The 13,552-nt window shown below is 43.0% G+C and overlaps 1 protein-coding gene across 2 annotated transcripts in view; it reads left to right on the top strand.

Moving 5' to 3' along the window:
* LOC134577474 (sulfotransferase 2B1-like) overlaps positions 1-6,898 on the top strand; it is a 161,517-nt gene extending 154,619 nt beyond the window's left edge. For both annotated transcript variants that reach the window (XM_063436235.1, XM_063436236.1), the window contains exons 6-7: positions 6,313-6,493; positions 6,656-6,898. In XM_063436235.1, coding sequence (XP_063292305.1) covers positions 6,313-6,493; positions 6,656-6,771 — 297 coding nt within the window. In that variant the 3' untranslated portion in view covers positions 6,772-6,898. The remainder of the gene's footprint in view (positions 1-6,312; positions 6,494-6,655) is intronic.
* Positions 6,899-13,552: the final 6,654 nt, after the last annotated feature.

Here is a 13,552-nt window from a genome sequence, read left to right as displayed (position 1 = left end):
GATTCCCCTTGCTGAAGTACTAGTCCCTCTATCCCGATTTATGTACGGGTAATTAAAATCTCCAATAAGTAACGTGTTACCCCGATTTGCAGCTTTCCCAATTTGCGCTAACAGCTGTTCTTCCTCATTAATATTTACATTAGGTGGTTTATAACATATCCCAACCAATAATTAATTTCCCTTTGCCCCAAGCAGATATCTACCCATAAAGCTTCCACGTTTTCCTATTCACACTCCTCATGCCTAAGATTTGACTTTAACTCACTTGCTTTTTGTGGGTGGGTGGATCGACTAACTTAGGCACTGACCGACAGAAGGTCAGGTGCCTGGTTAGTCTTCCCCCCAAAGGGGAGATGTGTGACGAAGTGCCCTTCGCCACTTGGTCCTGGAGAGGACTGCTTGCCAGCTTCCAGCCCTGTGACTATGGCCCCTGGGAGAGTTTGCCCTTTTTAAACATTATTTGGGCACATTGGATTGTAACACACTGTTTATACACCTTTAATTCCATGAGAAAATGTGCTTCTTCCCCTCCCCCGTTTTGTCCCATTTTACTCCAGCAGGGCGTTGTCCCAGGGACACTGCCAAACCAGTTGGAACTAGCTGCTTTGTCCCTCCTTGGTCAAAATATGACTTCCACCTATCTCCTGAACCACTTAACCGATTCAAGTGAATTGTGGATATGTTTGGCCCCAAATTATGCTGGTTATAAAAATATAAGTTTTATTGATATCACATGTAAACTCACAAAGTTACGAAAATGGCATAAAAGTATGTTTTTAGCTTGGAGATTATTGAGTTGATACAGTAATTAACTCAATTATCTCCCAAGCAGAGGGGAGGACTCTCATTGTAAAAAGTGGGTGTGCTTATCCATGTGCCTTTATTTTATTGTTTGTTAAATTTACAGTTCCAGTGCCCCACAAGGTCCACGTGGGTGGTACGCTTGCTGGGAAAGTTGTATATAAGCAGGAATAAATGCTCATTGGGGTCAGTTCTTCTTGTCTCGTGAGTGGAGGGGACAGCTATACTCACACTGGGGATTGCTATGCTCTGCATACTCCCCTGAGCTTTAATCACTTAGCTCTTTATAGAGCTTGTTCCTGATACGCTCTCCTGGAGGAGAGGTCTTCCCCACATGGTCCTGGAGGACAGAAGCTGATCCAGGGTGGACAGAAGATGGCGAGACTCCAGTTAAGCTACGGCGGTTGTGGAGTCTGCGGTGGTTGTGGTGTTTGCTGCAGTGCTTGTGGTCCTCGGCGCAAGCTAGGAAGCGTCCATCAACGGAAGGTACTCGGTCGGAGTACAGGGCATTCCGTTACAATTCCCTTTGTGTGTTTAAATGTTTCTATCATATCCCCCCGTCTCTTCTTTCCTCTAAACTATACATGTTAAGTTCCTTTAACCTTTCCTTGTAAGCTTTATCCTACAATCCATGAACCAGTTTAGTAGCCCTTCTCTAGGTTGAATTAGGTTGAATTAAATCCTTTGATGATATGACAACACCCAACCCAACACATCATTACAGGATTTAATTCAACCTTGTTCTAATTTCTCTTTATTGTTATAACTAAAATATAAGAGTGAAATTTATAAGCAATCTATAGTTAATAGATCTTTGTAAAGATTTTGTGCAAACGTCAATCCGTTATGGTGGGCAGTCCTATTGGGCTGAGGAAACAATGAATGCGCATGCACCGAGTTTTGCGCGTGCGCGTTTGTCATGGTCCTCTCGTCCTTTACTTAATTTGGTTCCTCGGATGGAAGTTAACCGTATTGCGCATGCGCTGAGTTGCGTGTGCGCATTAAAGTGACACTATAGTCACCAGTGCAACTACATGTATTCCTGACCCTATAGTGTTAACAACCATCTAGCCCCCCTGCCCCCTCATGCCTCCATAAATATAGTAAAATTCTTACTGTCTTCAAGCCAGAAGCTGTAAATCTGCATGCTGTTAGACTCAGGAAAAACAAGCAGTCTGCTGACATGTGATGGTCTGATCAAATCACAGTGCTTCCCCATAGGATTGGCAAGGACTGACAAGGAGGCAGATCAGGGGCAGAAATGGATTGGTCTGGTATGCCTATTGCAACACACAGGGATGAGGGAGTCTGACTTGTAGTGAACGGCTCAAAACTGGATACAAACAGGAGTTCACCAAAAAACATGTCTAGAAGTAACAAAAAAACAAGTTTGGTGTAGTTGATCCAGGAGCTGATTCACCAGAAATGGCTATTAATGCAATATCACTGATATGAAAATTGTAATAAAAATTGAATATAATAGTACCAATAATAAAATAAAAGTAGATCAAGTGTTCCAGGAAAAAGGTGCAGCAACTATGTGTGGTGTGTACGTCTTTAAATCTGCTGGAACAGAATCAATTGAGTACACGCCAAGTATTATACTTTGTGCAAAAAGATATAAACCATATAGAAAGACAGTATTAGGAGCTGTTTCCTATAACACAATAAAGTTGAATATCGCAACTGTGTATGGTATCACAACTACATGTTGTGTGTACGTCTTTAAATCTGCTAGAAGCAGAATAAGTAGAGTATACACCAAATATTATACTTTATAGAAAAAGATATAAACCATATGAAATAGAAATACAGTATGTGTAACTGCTTTCTATAGTGCAATAAAATTAGGTATCGCTTAAAAAAACACAAAAGATCAGGGGCAGAGCCTGCATGATTCAAACACAGCCCTGGCCAATCAGCATCTCCTCAGAGATGAATTGAATCAATGAATCTCTATGAGGAAAGTTCAGTGTCTGCATGCAGTGGGAGGAGATACTGAATCACAGGATGCTCTTGCACAGCATGTCTAAGTGGATGGAGGCATATTATGCCTCCATCAACTCAGAAGTCCCTCTGGTTCACTCTGAGTGTGTTCCTAGCTTTGTGGAGGTGTTCCTAGCTTTCAATGTAAACACTGTATTTTCTCACAATGTTTACATGAGAAAGGCTGCAGGGAGCTATAGTTCTCACCTGAATAACCTCATTAAGCTGAAGTTGTTCAGGTGACTATAGTGCCCCTTTAATGGTGGTTCTATAAGTTCTATCACGTGACCAATGCGATTGGATGCATTTTGTACGTCAGACGCGGTCATGTGACTGTTTGTAATCGAACTGGAAATGTAGGTAATTCATTCTATCCTGGCATTTCCAATTTATTTAGACTACTTTGCCTTATTTTATGCAATTAGAAAAACCTCTTTAACAATTGAAAAATCAGTTAACCTAGGGTTCTATTGGGTGGATTACCCTGTGATTAGTGATGTCGCGAACATGAAATTTTCCGTTCGTGAATGGTGAACGCAAACTTCCGCAAATGTTCGCGAACGGGTGAACCCGGCGAACCGCCATAGACTTCAATAGGCAGGCAAATTTTAAAACCCACAGGGACTCTTTCTGGCCACAGTAGTGATGGAAATGTTGTTTCAAGGGGACTAACACCTGGACTGTGCATGCCGGAGGGGGATCCATGGCAAAACTCCCATGGAAAATTACATAGTTGATGCAGAGTCTGGTTTTAATCCATAAAGGGCATACATCACCTAACATTTCTAAATTTTTTGGAATAATGTGCTTTAAAACATCAGGTATGATGTTGTATCGATCAGGTAGTGTAAGGGTTACGCCCGCTTCACAGTGACAGACCAAACTCCCCGTTTAACACACCGCAAACAACCGCAAACAGTCCAGGAGGCTACTCACCCACCGAATAGCATTGGCAACAATACCCGGCAATCTATGGCTCCTGAATAGCATTGGCAACAATACCCGGCAATCTATGACTCCTTTATAGCAGTCGCAGAGATACAGCACCCACGGACTGGTGATCCTTGAGGTGCAGCTAAAGCCACTTCATCTATAGACAGTCATAACAGTTAACCTTTCCACATCATATACATGTCGCAATGCATAGTCTCTGAGAGCGGTTGATCACGATTCATACTAGGATGTCTTCCATGTTTTAGTGCAAACTAGTCTAACTACTAATATAGTTGAAATATGTACTTTTATTCATGCCAGACAACCATGCAGGCCAGACTAACAAACATGCCAATCATACTTAACCACCTCAGATAGTAACATGGCTCCCTCTATATACAGAGTAACATGGCTCCCTCTATATACAGTGTAACATGACTCCCCTCTACATATAGAGTAACATGGCTCCCCTCTATATACAGTGCAAAAATGGCTCCTCTCTATATACAGAGTAACATAGCTCCCTCTATATACAGTGTAAACATGGCTCCCCTCTATATACCGTGTAAACATGGCTCCCTCTATATACAGAGTAACATGGCTCCCTCTATATACAGTGTAAACATGGCTCCTCTCTATATACAGAGTAACATGGCTCCCATCTATATACCGTGTAAACATGGCTCCCTCTATATACAGAGTAACATGGCTCCCTCTATATACAGTGTAAACATGGCTCCTCTCTATATACAGAGTAACATGGCTCCCCTCTATAAACCGTGTAAACATGGCTCCCTCTATATACAGAGTAACATGGCTTCCCTCTATATACCGTGTAAACATGACTCCTCTCTATATACAGAGTAACATGGCTCCCCTCTATATACCGTGTAAACATGGCTCCCTCTATATACAGAGTAACATGGCTTACTATTCGACGTCTTCTTTTTTCTAAAATCTTCATTTTTCAGGCCCAAAAAAGGCCAAATAAAAAGCCATCATACCCGTCGAACTTAAAAATAAAATAAAAAAGCGCAAACAATTCATCCATCTTCACCCATGGAGGGCTCCGCGCAGACTAGGGTATTAACATATACCCTATTGTTACAAATGTTACTTGAAAAGCATGAGGAATGCCGTTGGGGTACCACATGCTCATTTGTTATACCTCCATGCACTACAAAAATAAAGAATTACAAAAAATAAATAAATAAAAAATAAATACAAAATTAACGCAAGCGAACCGTTCGGGACATCTCTACCTGTGATTTCTGACACTCCTAAAATGTGGGATAATGATTGGAGAGAGGATTATGTTTGACAACTGCGTAACTTTGATTGATTGATTATGTAATTAATTAATTGTAGTAGTTCACGTGTTTTATCACTTGTTAATTATTCTATGCACCTATCTATTGCTTGTAAGAAATGTGTTTAGTAGCTTGACAAAGGCCCTAAGGGGTCAAACTTTTTTTTTGGGTTCTTGGGTCCAATAAAATTGCCTATCTTTTGGAACATTTGGAGTGCTAGGATTACTTTCTACAATTATACTATATATTTGGTCTCTTTGGTACTGGGACTGATCCAGGAGCACCCTAGGATTCCAAAGTGAAGGGTTGAGTGCAGTTCCACTACCTGTATATGGACTTTTTGATATTTTGACATATCCTTTATTTATATTAATGCCACGAATTAAAAATATTATTTAGGACTTAAAGGGACACTACAATCACTAGAACAACTACGGCTGAATGTAGGTGTTCTAGTGAGTATAGTATGTATCTGCAGGCATTTTCATGTAAGCACTGCCTTTTCAGAGAAAAAGGCATTGTTTACATTACTGCCTAAGGACACCTCTAGTGGCAGTCACTTAGACGACCACTAGAGTAGCTTTCTGGATGTGCAGCACTGACATTTAGATTTTCAGCATCTCCAGGCTCTGCATGGAGGTACTGAACTTTCACCATAGAAATGCATTATTTAAATGCATCTCTAAAGAGATGCTGATTGCCCAATGCAGCATGTGCTATATCCTCCTAATGCCTTGAAAAGCATTGGATTGGCTAAGATTGTCAATTCTGATGATCTTAGACAAGGAGGCAGAACCATTGCCAGTGGATCCTCAATCGCTGAGTTAAAGCTACGTTTTTAACCTTATTTAAGGGGGGCTAAGGTGGGGCCTTAGCCCCTCTTAAAAACACCTACATTGTGTTTTTAACACTATAGGGTCAGGAATATGTTTGTATGACCCTACCGTGTATGACCCTTTAATTGGAGAGAAAAAAAATGTCATCAATCTATTGCTTTCCACATTGATAACCTAGAGATAAACAAGTGTACATAATAATAAATTAACCCTAAATAAAATATCTCATCATAAAATATGATAAGATGTTTGTTTTAGAGTATAGTAAATATCAGCAGAATACATAATTTAAAAAAATACATCATATTTCGGAGAAAGGAGCTTTAAAAAAACAAAAAAAACATGCTATTTTAATCTGTACTGTTTACTCACCAAAACTACTTGTTTAATGATAACACTTTTAAAATATTAGTAATATTATTATTGTTTAAATATTATTGTTGCAGGATCTAAGAGGTAGTGTTATAAGAATTTCTAAATTCCTTGGAAAAAATTTCGATGATGCCATTATTGATTCCATTGTTGAACATGCCACGTTTAAAAGCATGAAGGATAACAAAATGTCCAACTTCACTCTTTTGCCTGGAACATATATGGATCAAGACAAGAGTCCATTTATGAGGAAAGGTAAGCATTACATTGTTTCCTATTCAGTTTCCACAGACTGAAGACTACGTCTTGGTATTTGGTGATCTCTTCCATGACTAAAGCCAATAAATCCAATACTGTATCTGTCCCAAGTCTAAAAATGCAAAATATATTTATGCTTTTCATCTTTTTTCTTTACAGGAGTCACGGGTGACTGGAAGAATCATTTTACTGTGGTCCAGAGTGAATATTTTGACAAAATCTACAAGACCAAGATGCATAATTATCCAGTGAAATTTCCATGGGACAGAATGTGATTTAAACATTCTGACATATCAATTAATTTTTTTGAAAAGTAAAATGAAATACATAGTAATAGTTAGAAAGAGTTGGAATAATTTTAAAACAGAAATAAATTATATGCAGGCTTGTGTTATTAGTGAATGCCTGGTTTGTTGTATTTACATATTGTAACGAACCCCTATATAGGGCCAGATTAAGAGCCCAGTGGGCCTGGTGCTGACAATTATGATGGGCCTAATTACAGAATCTTATCAACCAAAAACACTAAAACACTCCCAAGTGTCATGTATCTGATGGAGATGGTGATGGAGGGAAAGAAAACACCAGCTATGAGAAAAGACATACCCTATGCTAATCTCCCTCTAATTTATGTTTTCATCTTTCAAGTAAATCCATAACCCCTAACAGCAGTGTCCAGTGAAGCAGGAAGTCTATGCGCACGGTAAAGGGTGTGCCACTGACACAAATTACGTAACCTGCCAAAAGGGCCAAACATGCCCAAAAAGAGGGCATGTTTGCCCAAAGAATTGGAAGGCCTGCCTGGCATGAATGCATGTCAGGCTGCCTGCCAATCAAGCAAGCTGGCCAACTAAGGGCGCACTATGCAGACAGCAGCCTGAGCTTGACATAAATGCGTCTAACGATGCGCTCGCTCAACGCTTTCTAAGGACTGTCCCCTAGCACTCGCTGGTCCACTTGTCTCCTTAACTTCTTACTAGCAGACAGAAGCTCCTGGTATATAGTCTGGGACGGAGAAAAGTTGTATGTAGTGAGTGTAGAAGAAAGGGAATATGCCACAGTGTTAGAGAGACCAAAGTCAGCATTACCTTAACTATATTCATTGTCAGCCAGCCCACACAAGTTTTGTTCCCATACATCCCTCTTAAGTTTCCATACTTAAGCAAGAGTATGTGAAAAGTAGTTAATGGTTGCCATCTTTCTTGGAAAAACATACCAGCCTTACTAATTTGCATAATTAATTATGTATGGGTGACATCACATGATGTAAATCACAAGGAGTGACATAAGAGAAAATGTTGTAAAATAACCAAAAAAACTACCTGGTTTGATTCTGCTGTATAAATGTATTGCTCCCAGTGCCTCAAGTGTCCCACTGTCCCAGTGTCCCCATGTCTCCCAGTGCCCTCATGACTCAGTGTCCCCATGTGTCAATTACCCTAGATCTCAGTGTCCCTATGTATCAGTGTCTGTGTGCCCCATGTCTCCTAGTGTCTCCAAGTGTCCCCTAGTGTCATGTCCCTAGGTCTCCCAGTTACCCAGTGTCTCAATGCCCCATGTATCCCTGTGTACCCATGTCACTAGAACACTAGGAACATGGGGAGACCTGTGGACACGGGGAGACGTGGGGACACGGAGACACCAGGGACACTTGGAGACTAGGGGACACTGGCTGGGACACCTGGGGACCCTGGGGAAATAGGGGACACTTGAAGACATGGGGACACAGACACCAGGGTCACAGACACTAGAGGCACTGGCTGGGGGACATAGGAACATTTCGACATGGGGGCACTGGGAGACATGGGGACACTGAGACACCAGGGCCATAGACACTAGGGACACTGGCTGGGATACATGGGACATTGTGGGTACTAGGAGACATTGGGACACTGAGACACTAGGGGACACTGGGAGACTAGAGGGCACTGGGAGACATGGGGAGACTGAAACACCATGGACACTGGCTGGGAGACATGAGGACACTAGGAGACATAGGGAAACTGTGTCCCCATGTGTCTCAGTGTCCCTTAGTGTCTCAGTGTCCCCATGTCTCCCAGTGTCCCCAAGTGTCTATCATAATGTCTCCTAATGTCCCTTAGTGTCTCAGTGCCCCCATGTCTCCTTGCAGCCTCCCTCCCCCCCCCCCCCCCATCCCTCACTTCTGTGAGCTGTAGGCTGTCTCTGCAGGGTGGGAGTTGCCATCTGGACACTCTGTAGCTGCTCCCCTGTGGATCAGTGAGTAGAAATAGGCAGGGAGGGATATGCTGGAAATTCCTATCCCTGCCTCTCTCCACACACAGCGACCCCTACTGGCCAGTGCTGGTATTGCATCGCAATCTCTGTTTATACTGAGATTATTTTACATTTTTTTTAAATCAATGGGCCTATTCCATGGGCCTGGAGCTGCAGCTCCATAAGCCCCTATGTTAATCCGTCCCTGCCCCTATACTCCGACTGAGTATATCCATGAAGAATATCACGAAATCCAAGCATAGAAGAAGTTGTAGTGATTATAGCTCCCAATCCCCCAAACATGAGCCAAGACTTCATGAAGGGGTAAAACGATGTGCTTAATGGTAGCCACAGCTGGTCTTTTATGCAAGTCCCTATGCACTCCCCCCTGGACCTGAGAGGGGACAACAGTACAAACAATCACCCAATGATACTGGCTTACAGGTCCAGGACACATCCCCATAACATAGGATAATCCCATTTCTGTACCTGGGCGATAATTGGATAAACTCATTTATCTCCAGGTACAGAAAACATTTACTTTTTCACAAACTCCCATAGTCTATACATCTCCGGATAGTCCAACATATCCGAAAAGCGCTCAAATCCCATGAATATAGTCTAATTGCCACTGGGTGAAGATTTGACCGACCGCTCTTGAGATGCTTGCCCAAAATAGTTCCATAGTTGCAGAGGTAGCGGTGGGTCTAGTTCGAGGGTTATTAAATGAATAAAAAGGTTACAGGAACGGTGGCCACACAAAGAGAGCACTTAATTCTTGTGGTTTCTTTGAACTTAATGAGCGAGGGGGATGGCCGGCGTTCTGTACTTAGTATCCTCGAATGGTAACAGAATAGAGGAATAAAATATTAAGTAAATGTCCGAACTGAATAGGAGAATGACTCTGGGGAATGCCAAATAGGGGTTTTGTCACACATATATATTTCGAAGTCAACCATATTTCGAGTATCTCACTCAAGGAAAATTGAGACTATTACAGATACTGCTATTTGAGCAGCTCGTTAGCCAGAAAATGTACTAATACAGTACGCTCAATTTATACTTTCCCCCTTTATGACACATTCAAATGTCACTCTGTCTAGTATCACAGGGGTTTGAATTTAGACAAAAGTATTAATTTTAGAGTTAGTTAGTGATACATACATTCCTTTTGGGAACATATGGTTATTATTCTTTATTGATTGATACAGAAAGTACATATATTTTAGCCAAGCACTCAGATCTGACTAATAAAACATTGACAATGGACAGTTTTGCTCTACACATCCATCACATGTAAAATAATCATTCTGATCTTATTAATAGAATTAACTCTCAAAGAGACAGAAGGTAAAATGCATACTGAAAATGAATAGGTGGTGCAACCACAAGTTATCAACCTGGGATAACCATCAGTGACAGATAAAAGCTCACCTGAAAGTGGTAAGTAGTCAAACCATTTGCAAATGGTTTCACTACTTAACCTGGGAGGATGCCAGAGCAGTCATATAGTGGTTGTGATATGTGTAGGGGTCCTTTAACCAAAACAAGGAAAAGTAAGTGGAGTAGCACAAGAAAGTGTCACAAATCCATATACATACTGTGGCAGACACCCCGATGGGAAGGGGGGTTTCACCGCCAGAGATGGTCTTTTCCGCCCAGTGTGAGTAGAGCTACAATAATCCTAGAAGCGATAATCCCAAAAGCAGTGATATAGCTGTTCCCTACAAGCACGAGACGAGGCTCTGTGTTGAGGGTAAACTGGAACTAATTTAATGGGAGACACACACAGCCTTTTATGTGAATCACCATGCAGGGGGTTTACTGTAACATATTCCAGGGGCATTCCTCACTGGACCTGAGAGGAGACTGCCGCAAAACACACAAATAATTATATTAACTCTCAGGTCCATGACATAAATTGTAAGTACACCACAAAACATATATTTAACAATTGAGTACCCCCTCAAGTCCTATATTCCCGGATAGTCTGGAATCTGAGCGCCCAACATATCCCGAAAGTGCTCAAATAATCCTAGAAGCGATAATCCCAAAAGCAGTGATATAGCTGTTCCCTACAAGCACGAGACGAGGCTCTGTGTTGAGGGTAAACTGGAACTAATTTAATGGGAGACACACACAGCCTTTTATGTGAATCACCATGCAGGGGGTTTACTGTAACATATTCCAGGGGCATTCCTCACTGGACCTGAGAGGAGACTGCCGCAAAACACACACATAATTATATTAACTCTCAGGTCCATGACATAAATTGTAAGTACACCACAAAACATATATTTAACAATTGAGTACCCCCTCAAGTCCTATATTACCCGATAACCTGGAATCTGAGCGCCCAACATATCCCGAAATTGCTCAAATCCCACAAACACAGCCGAAACACCATATGGGTAAAGTTTAGACCGACTGCACACTGTGTGCCTGCCCAAAAGAGTTCCATAAAATCAGGCTGAGTGGTCGATCTCCTTAGGGGGATACGAAATAAAACAAAAATATACAACAGAACTGTTCATGTGTATATTCAGTATGTGTCCCTTGTTCGGGAGTTTACTGCCACTGAACGCCTTTGCATTTTGGCATATGGAGGTGAAAGTTCCAGTGGTGTTCGTGCAGTCGAGTGTCCAATTTGCCTTCCATACACTCGACGACCAAACACTGCTGAATGTGTTCGCGGCTACAGATGGCCGCCGCCACGTGTTCGGTAATACGAACGACAACCACCCAGCCGACCGTTGGAATGTTGCGGTTTAGAATTGTTAATGACGTGCTGAAAAGGGTGATAGAGGTCAACAAGCAGCACACTCGGTATTCAAACAGGACAAGGTTAAAATAGGAGGTGAATGCAATACACCGCACAAACAGGAGAATGGGACAAAAAGGTGGTGAGTTCTGTCTGTCAAGACAACCCATCTGCGTTGCCGTTCTGCTTACTGAGCCGGTAGTGAATTGTAAAGTTGTAGGGTTGTAGTGCCAAACTCAACCGCCATAGTCGTCCATTTTCCCCTGTGACCTGGTTAAAGGGAAACTCCAGTGCCAGGAAACGATCCGTTTTCCTGGCACTGGAGGGTCCCTCTCCCTCCCACCCCCCAATCCCCAGTTGCTGAAGGGGTGAAAACCCCTTCAGTGACTTACCAGAGGCAGTGACATGTCCCACGTCGCTGCTTCCTCCTCCCCCGCCGCTCCTCCTTCTGCTTACGTCGGCCGGTGGGCGAGACTGATCCGGCCGGCCGGCCGAGGAGACCTAATGCGCATGCGCGGCAATGCCGCGCATGCGCATTAGCGCACCCTATAGGAAAGCATTGAAAATTAATTTCAATGCTTCCCTATGGGGAATAGAGCGACGCTGGAGGTCCTCACACAGCGTGAGGACGTCCAGCGATGCTCTAGCACAGAAAACCTGTGCTAAAGAGCGGAAGTTCCCTCTAGTGGCTGTCTAATAGACAGCCACTAGGGGAGGACTTAACCCTGCAAGGTAATTATTGCAGTTTAAAAAAAACTGAAATAATTACACTTGCAGGGTTAAGGGTAGTGGGAGTTGGCACCCAGACCACTCCAATGAGCAGAAGTGGTCTGGGTGCCTGGAGTGTCCCTTTAAGCCAGACCAGCAGGTTGTGGTCTGTAATCAAGGTGAACTCTTGCCCATACAAATAAGGGATCAACTTCTTTAAAGCTCAAACCAAGGCCAAGCATTCATTCTCCACTGCTGCGTAGCTCACCTCCCATGGTAACAACTTCCTGCTGAGGTACGTGACATGTTTCTCTCCTCCATCTTCTTCAGCTTGGCTTAAAACTGACCCCAGTCCAAACATGAAAGCGTCTGTGTGGACAATAAAACATTTATTAAAGGACCACTATAGTGCCAGGAAAACAAACAGATTTTCCTGGCACTATAGTGCCCTGAGGGTGCCCCCACCGTCAGGTTCCCACTCCTGCCAGGCTCCTACCTTTCTCCAGCGCCGGGCTCCCTCGGCGCTGGGACTCTCCTCCTCCTTTGGACGTCATCGGCTGAATGTGCATGCGCGGCAAGAGCCGCGCACGCATTCAGCCAGTCCATAGGAAAGCATTCTCAATGCTTTCCTATGGATGCTGGTGTCTTCTCACTGTGAAAATCACAGTGAGAAGCGCGGGAGTGCCTCTAGCAGCTGTCAATGAGACAGCCACTAGAGGCTGGATTAACCCATATGTAAACATAGCAGTTCTCTGAAACTGCTATGTTTACAGCAGGCAGGGTTAATCCTAGATGGACCTGGCACCCAGACCACTTCATTGAGCTGAAGTGGTCTGGGTGCCTATAGTGGTCCTTTAAGGACTGGGGCAGCCAAGACAGGGGCACGAATCAATGCTTGCTTTAGAGACTGAAAAGTGGCTTCACATGCTGGAGACCACAGTGTCACGTATTCATCCGCTTATAGAAATGTGGTTAATGACATTTACTGTCCACACAGGAAAAGTTGTGCCGAGCAGCAACCTAATCCACAGAAGGGTTAATGCTGAGCAGCAATTATGCAAATGAACTGACTTTGGGGTCAAAGGCCGGTTACAGCCTATCAGATCTAGAGGAGGGGTATTTAGGCCCAGTTCTCATCCTGCTCAATGCCCTGTTGTGGTTTCCCTTGTGGTTGTCCGAGAGCGCATTCCTGTTATTAGTTTTCTACCTGGTTTTTGACTTTGGCTTTGTTTATTGACTTCTCTATATTCTGGTATCCTGACTCCTGGCTTTTCTCATCGCTGCGTCCCTTTCTGTGTTCCCTGACCTCGGCTAGTATTTCGACTATTCTATGTACGTTAAATCTGGCCATT

The sequence above is a fragment of the Pelobates fuscus genome, chromosome 11 (assembly GCF_036172605.1).
Source record: "Pelobates fuscus isolate aPelFus1 chromosome 11, aPelFus1.pri, whole genome shotgun sequence".
Taxonomy (NCBI): Eukaryota; Metazoa; Chordata; class Amphibia; order Anura; family Pelobatidae; genus Pelobates; species Pelobates fuscus.
The sequence above is the reverse complement of the archived record's forward strand: the minus strand, read 5'-3'. Positions and strand labels throughout refer to the sequence as shown.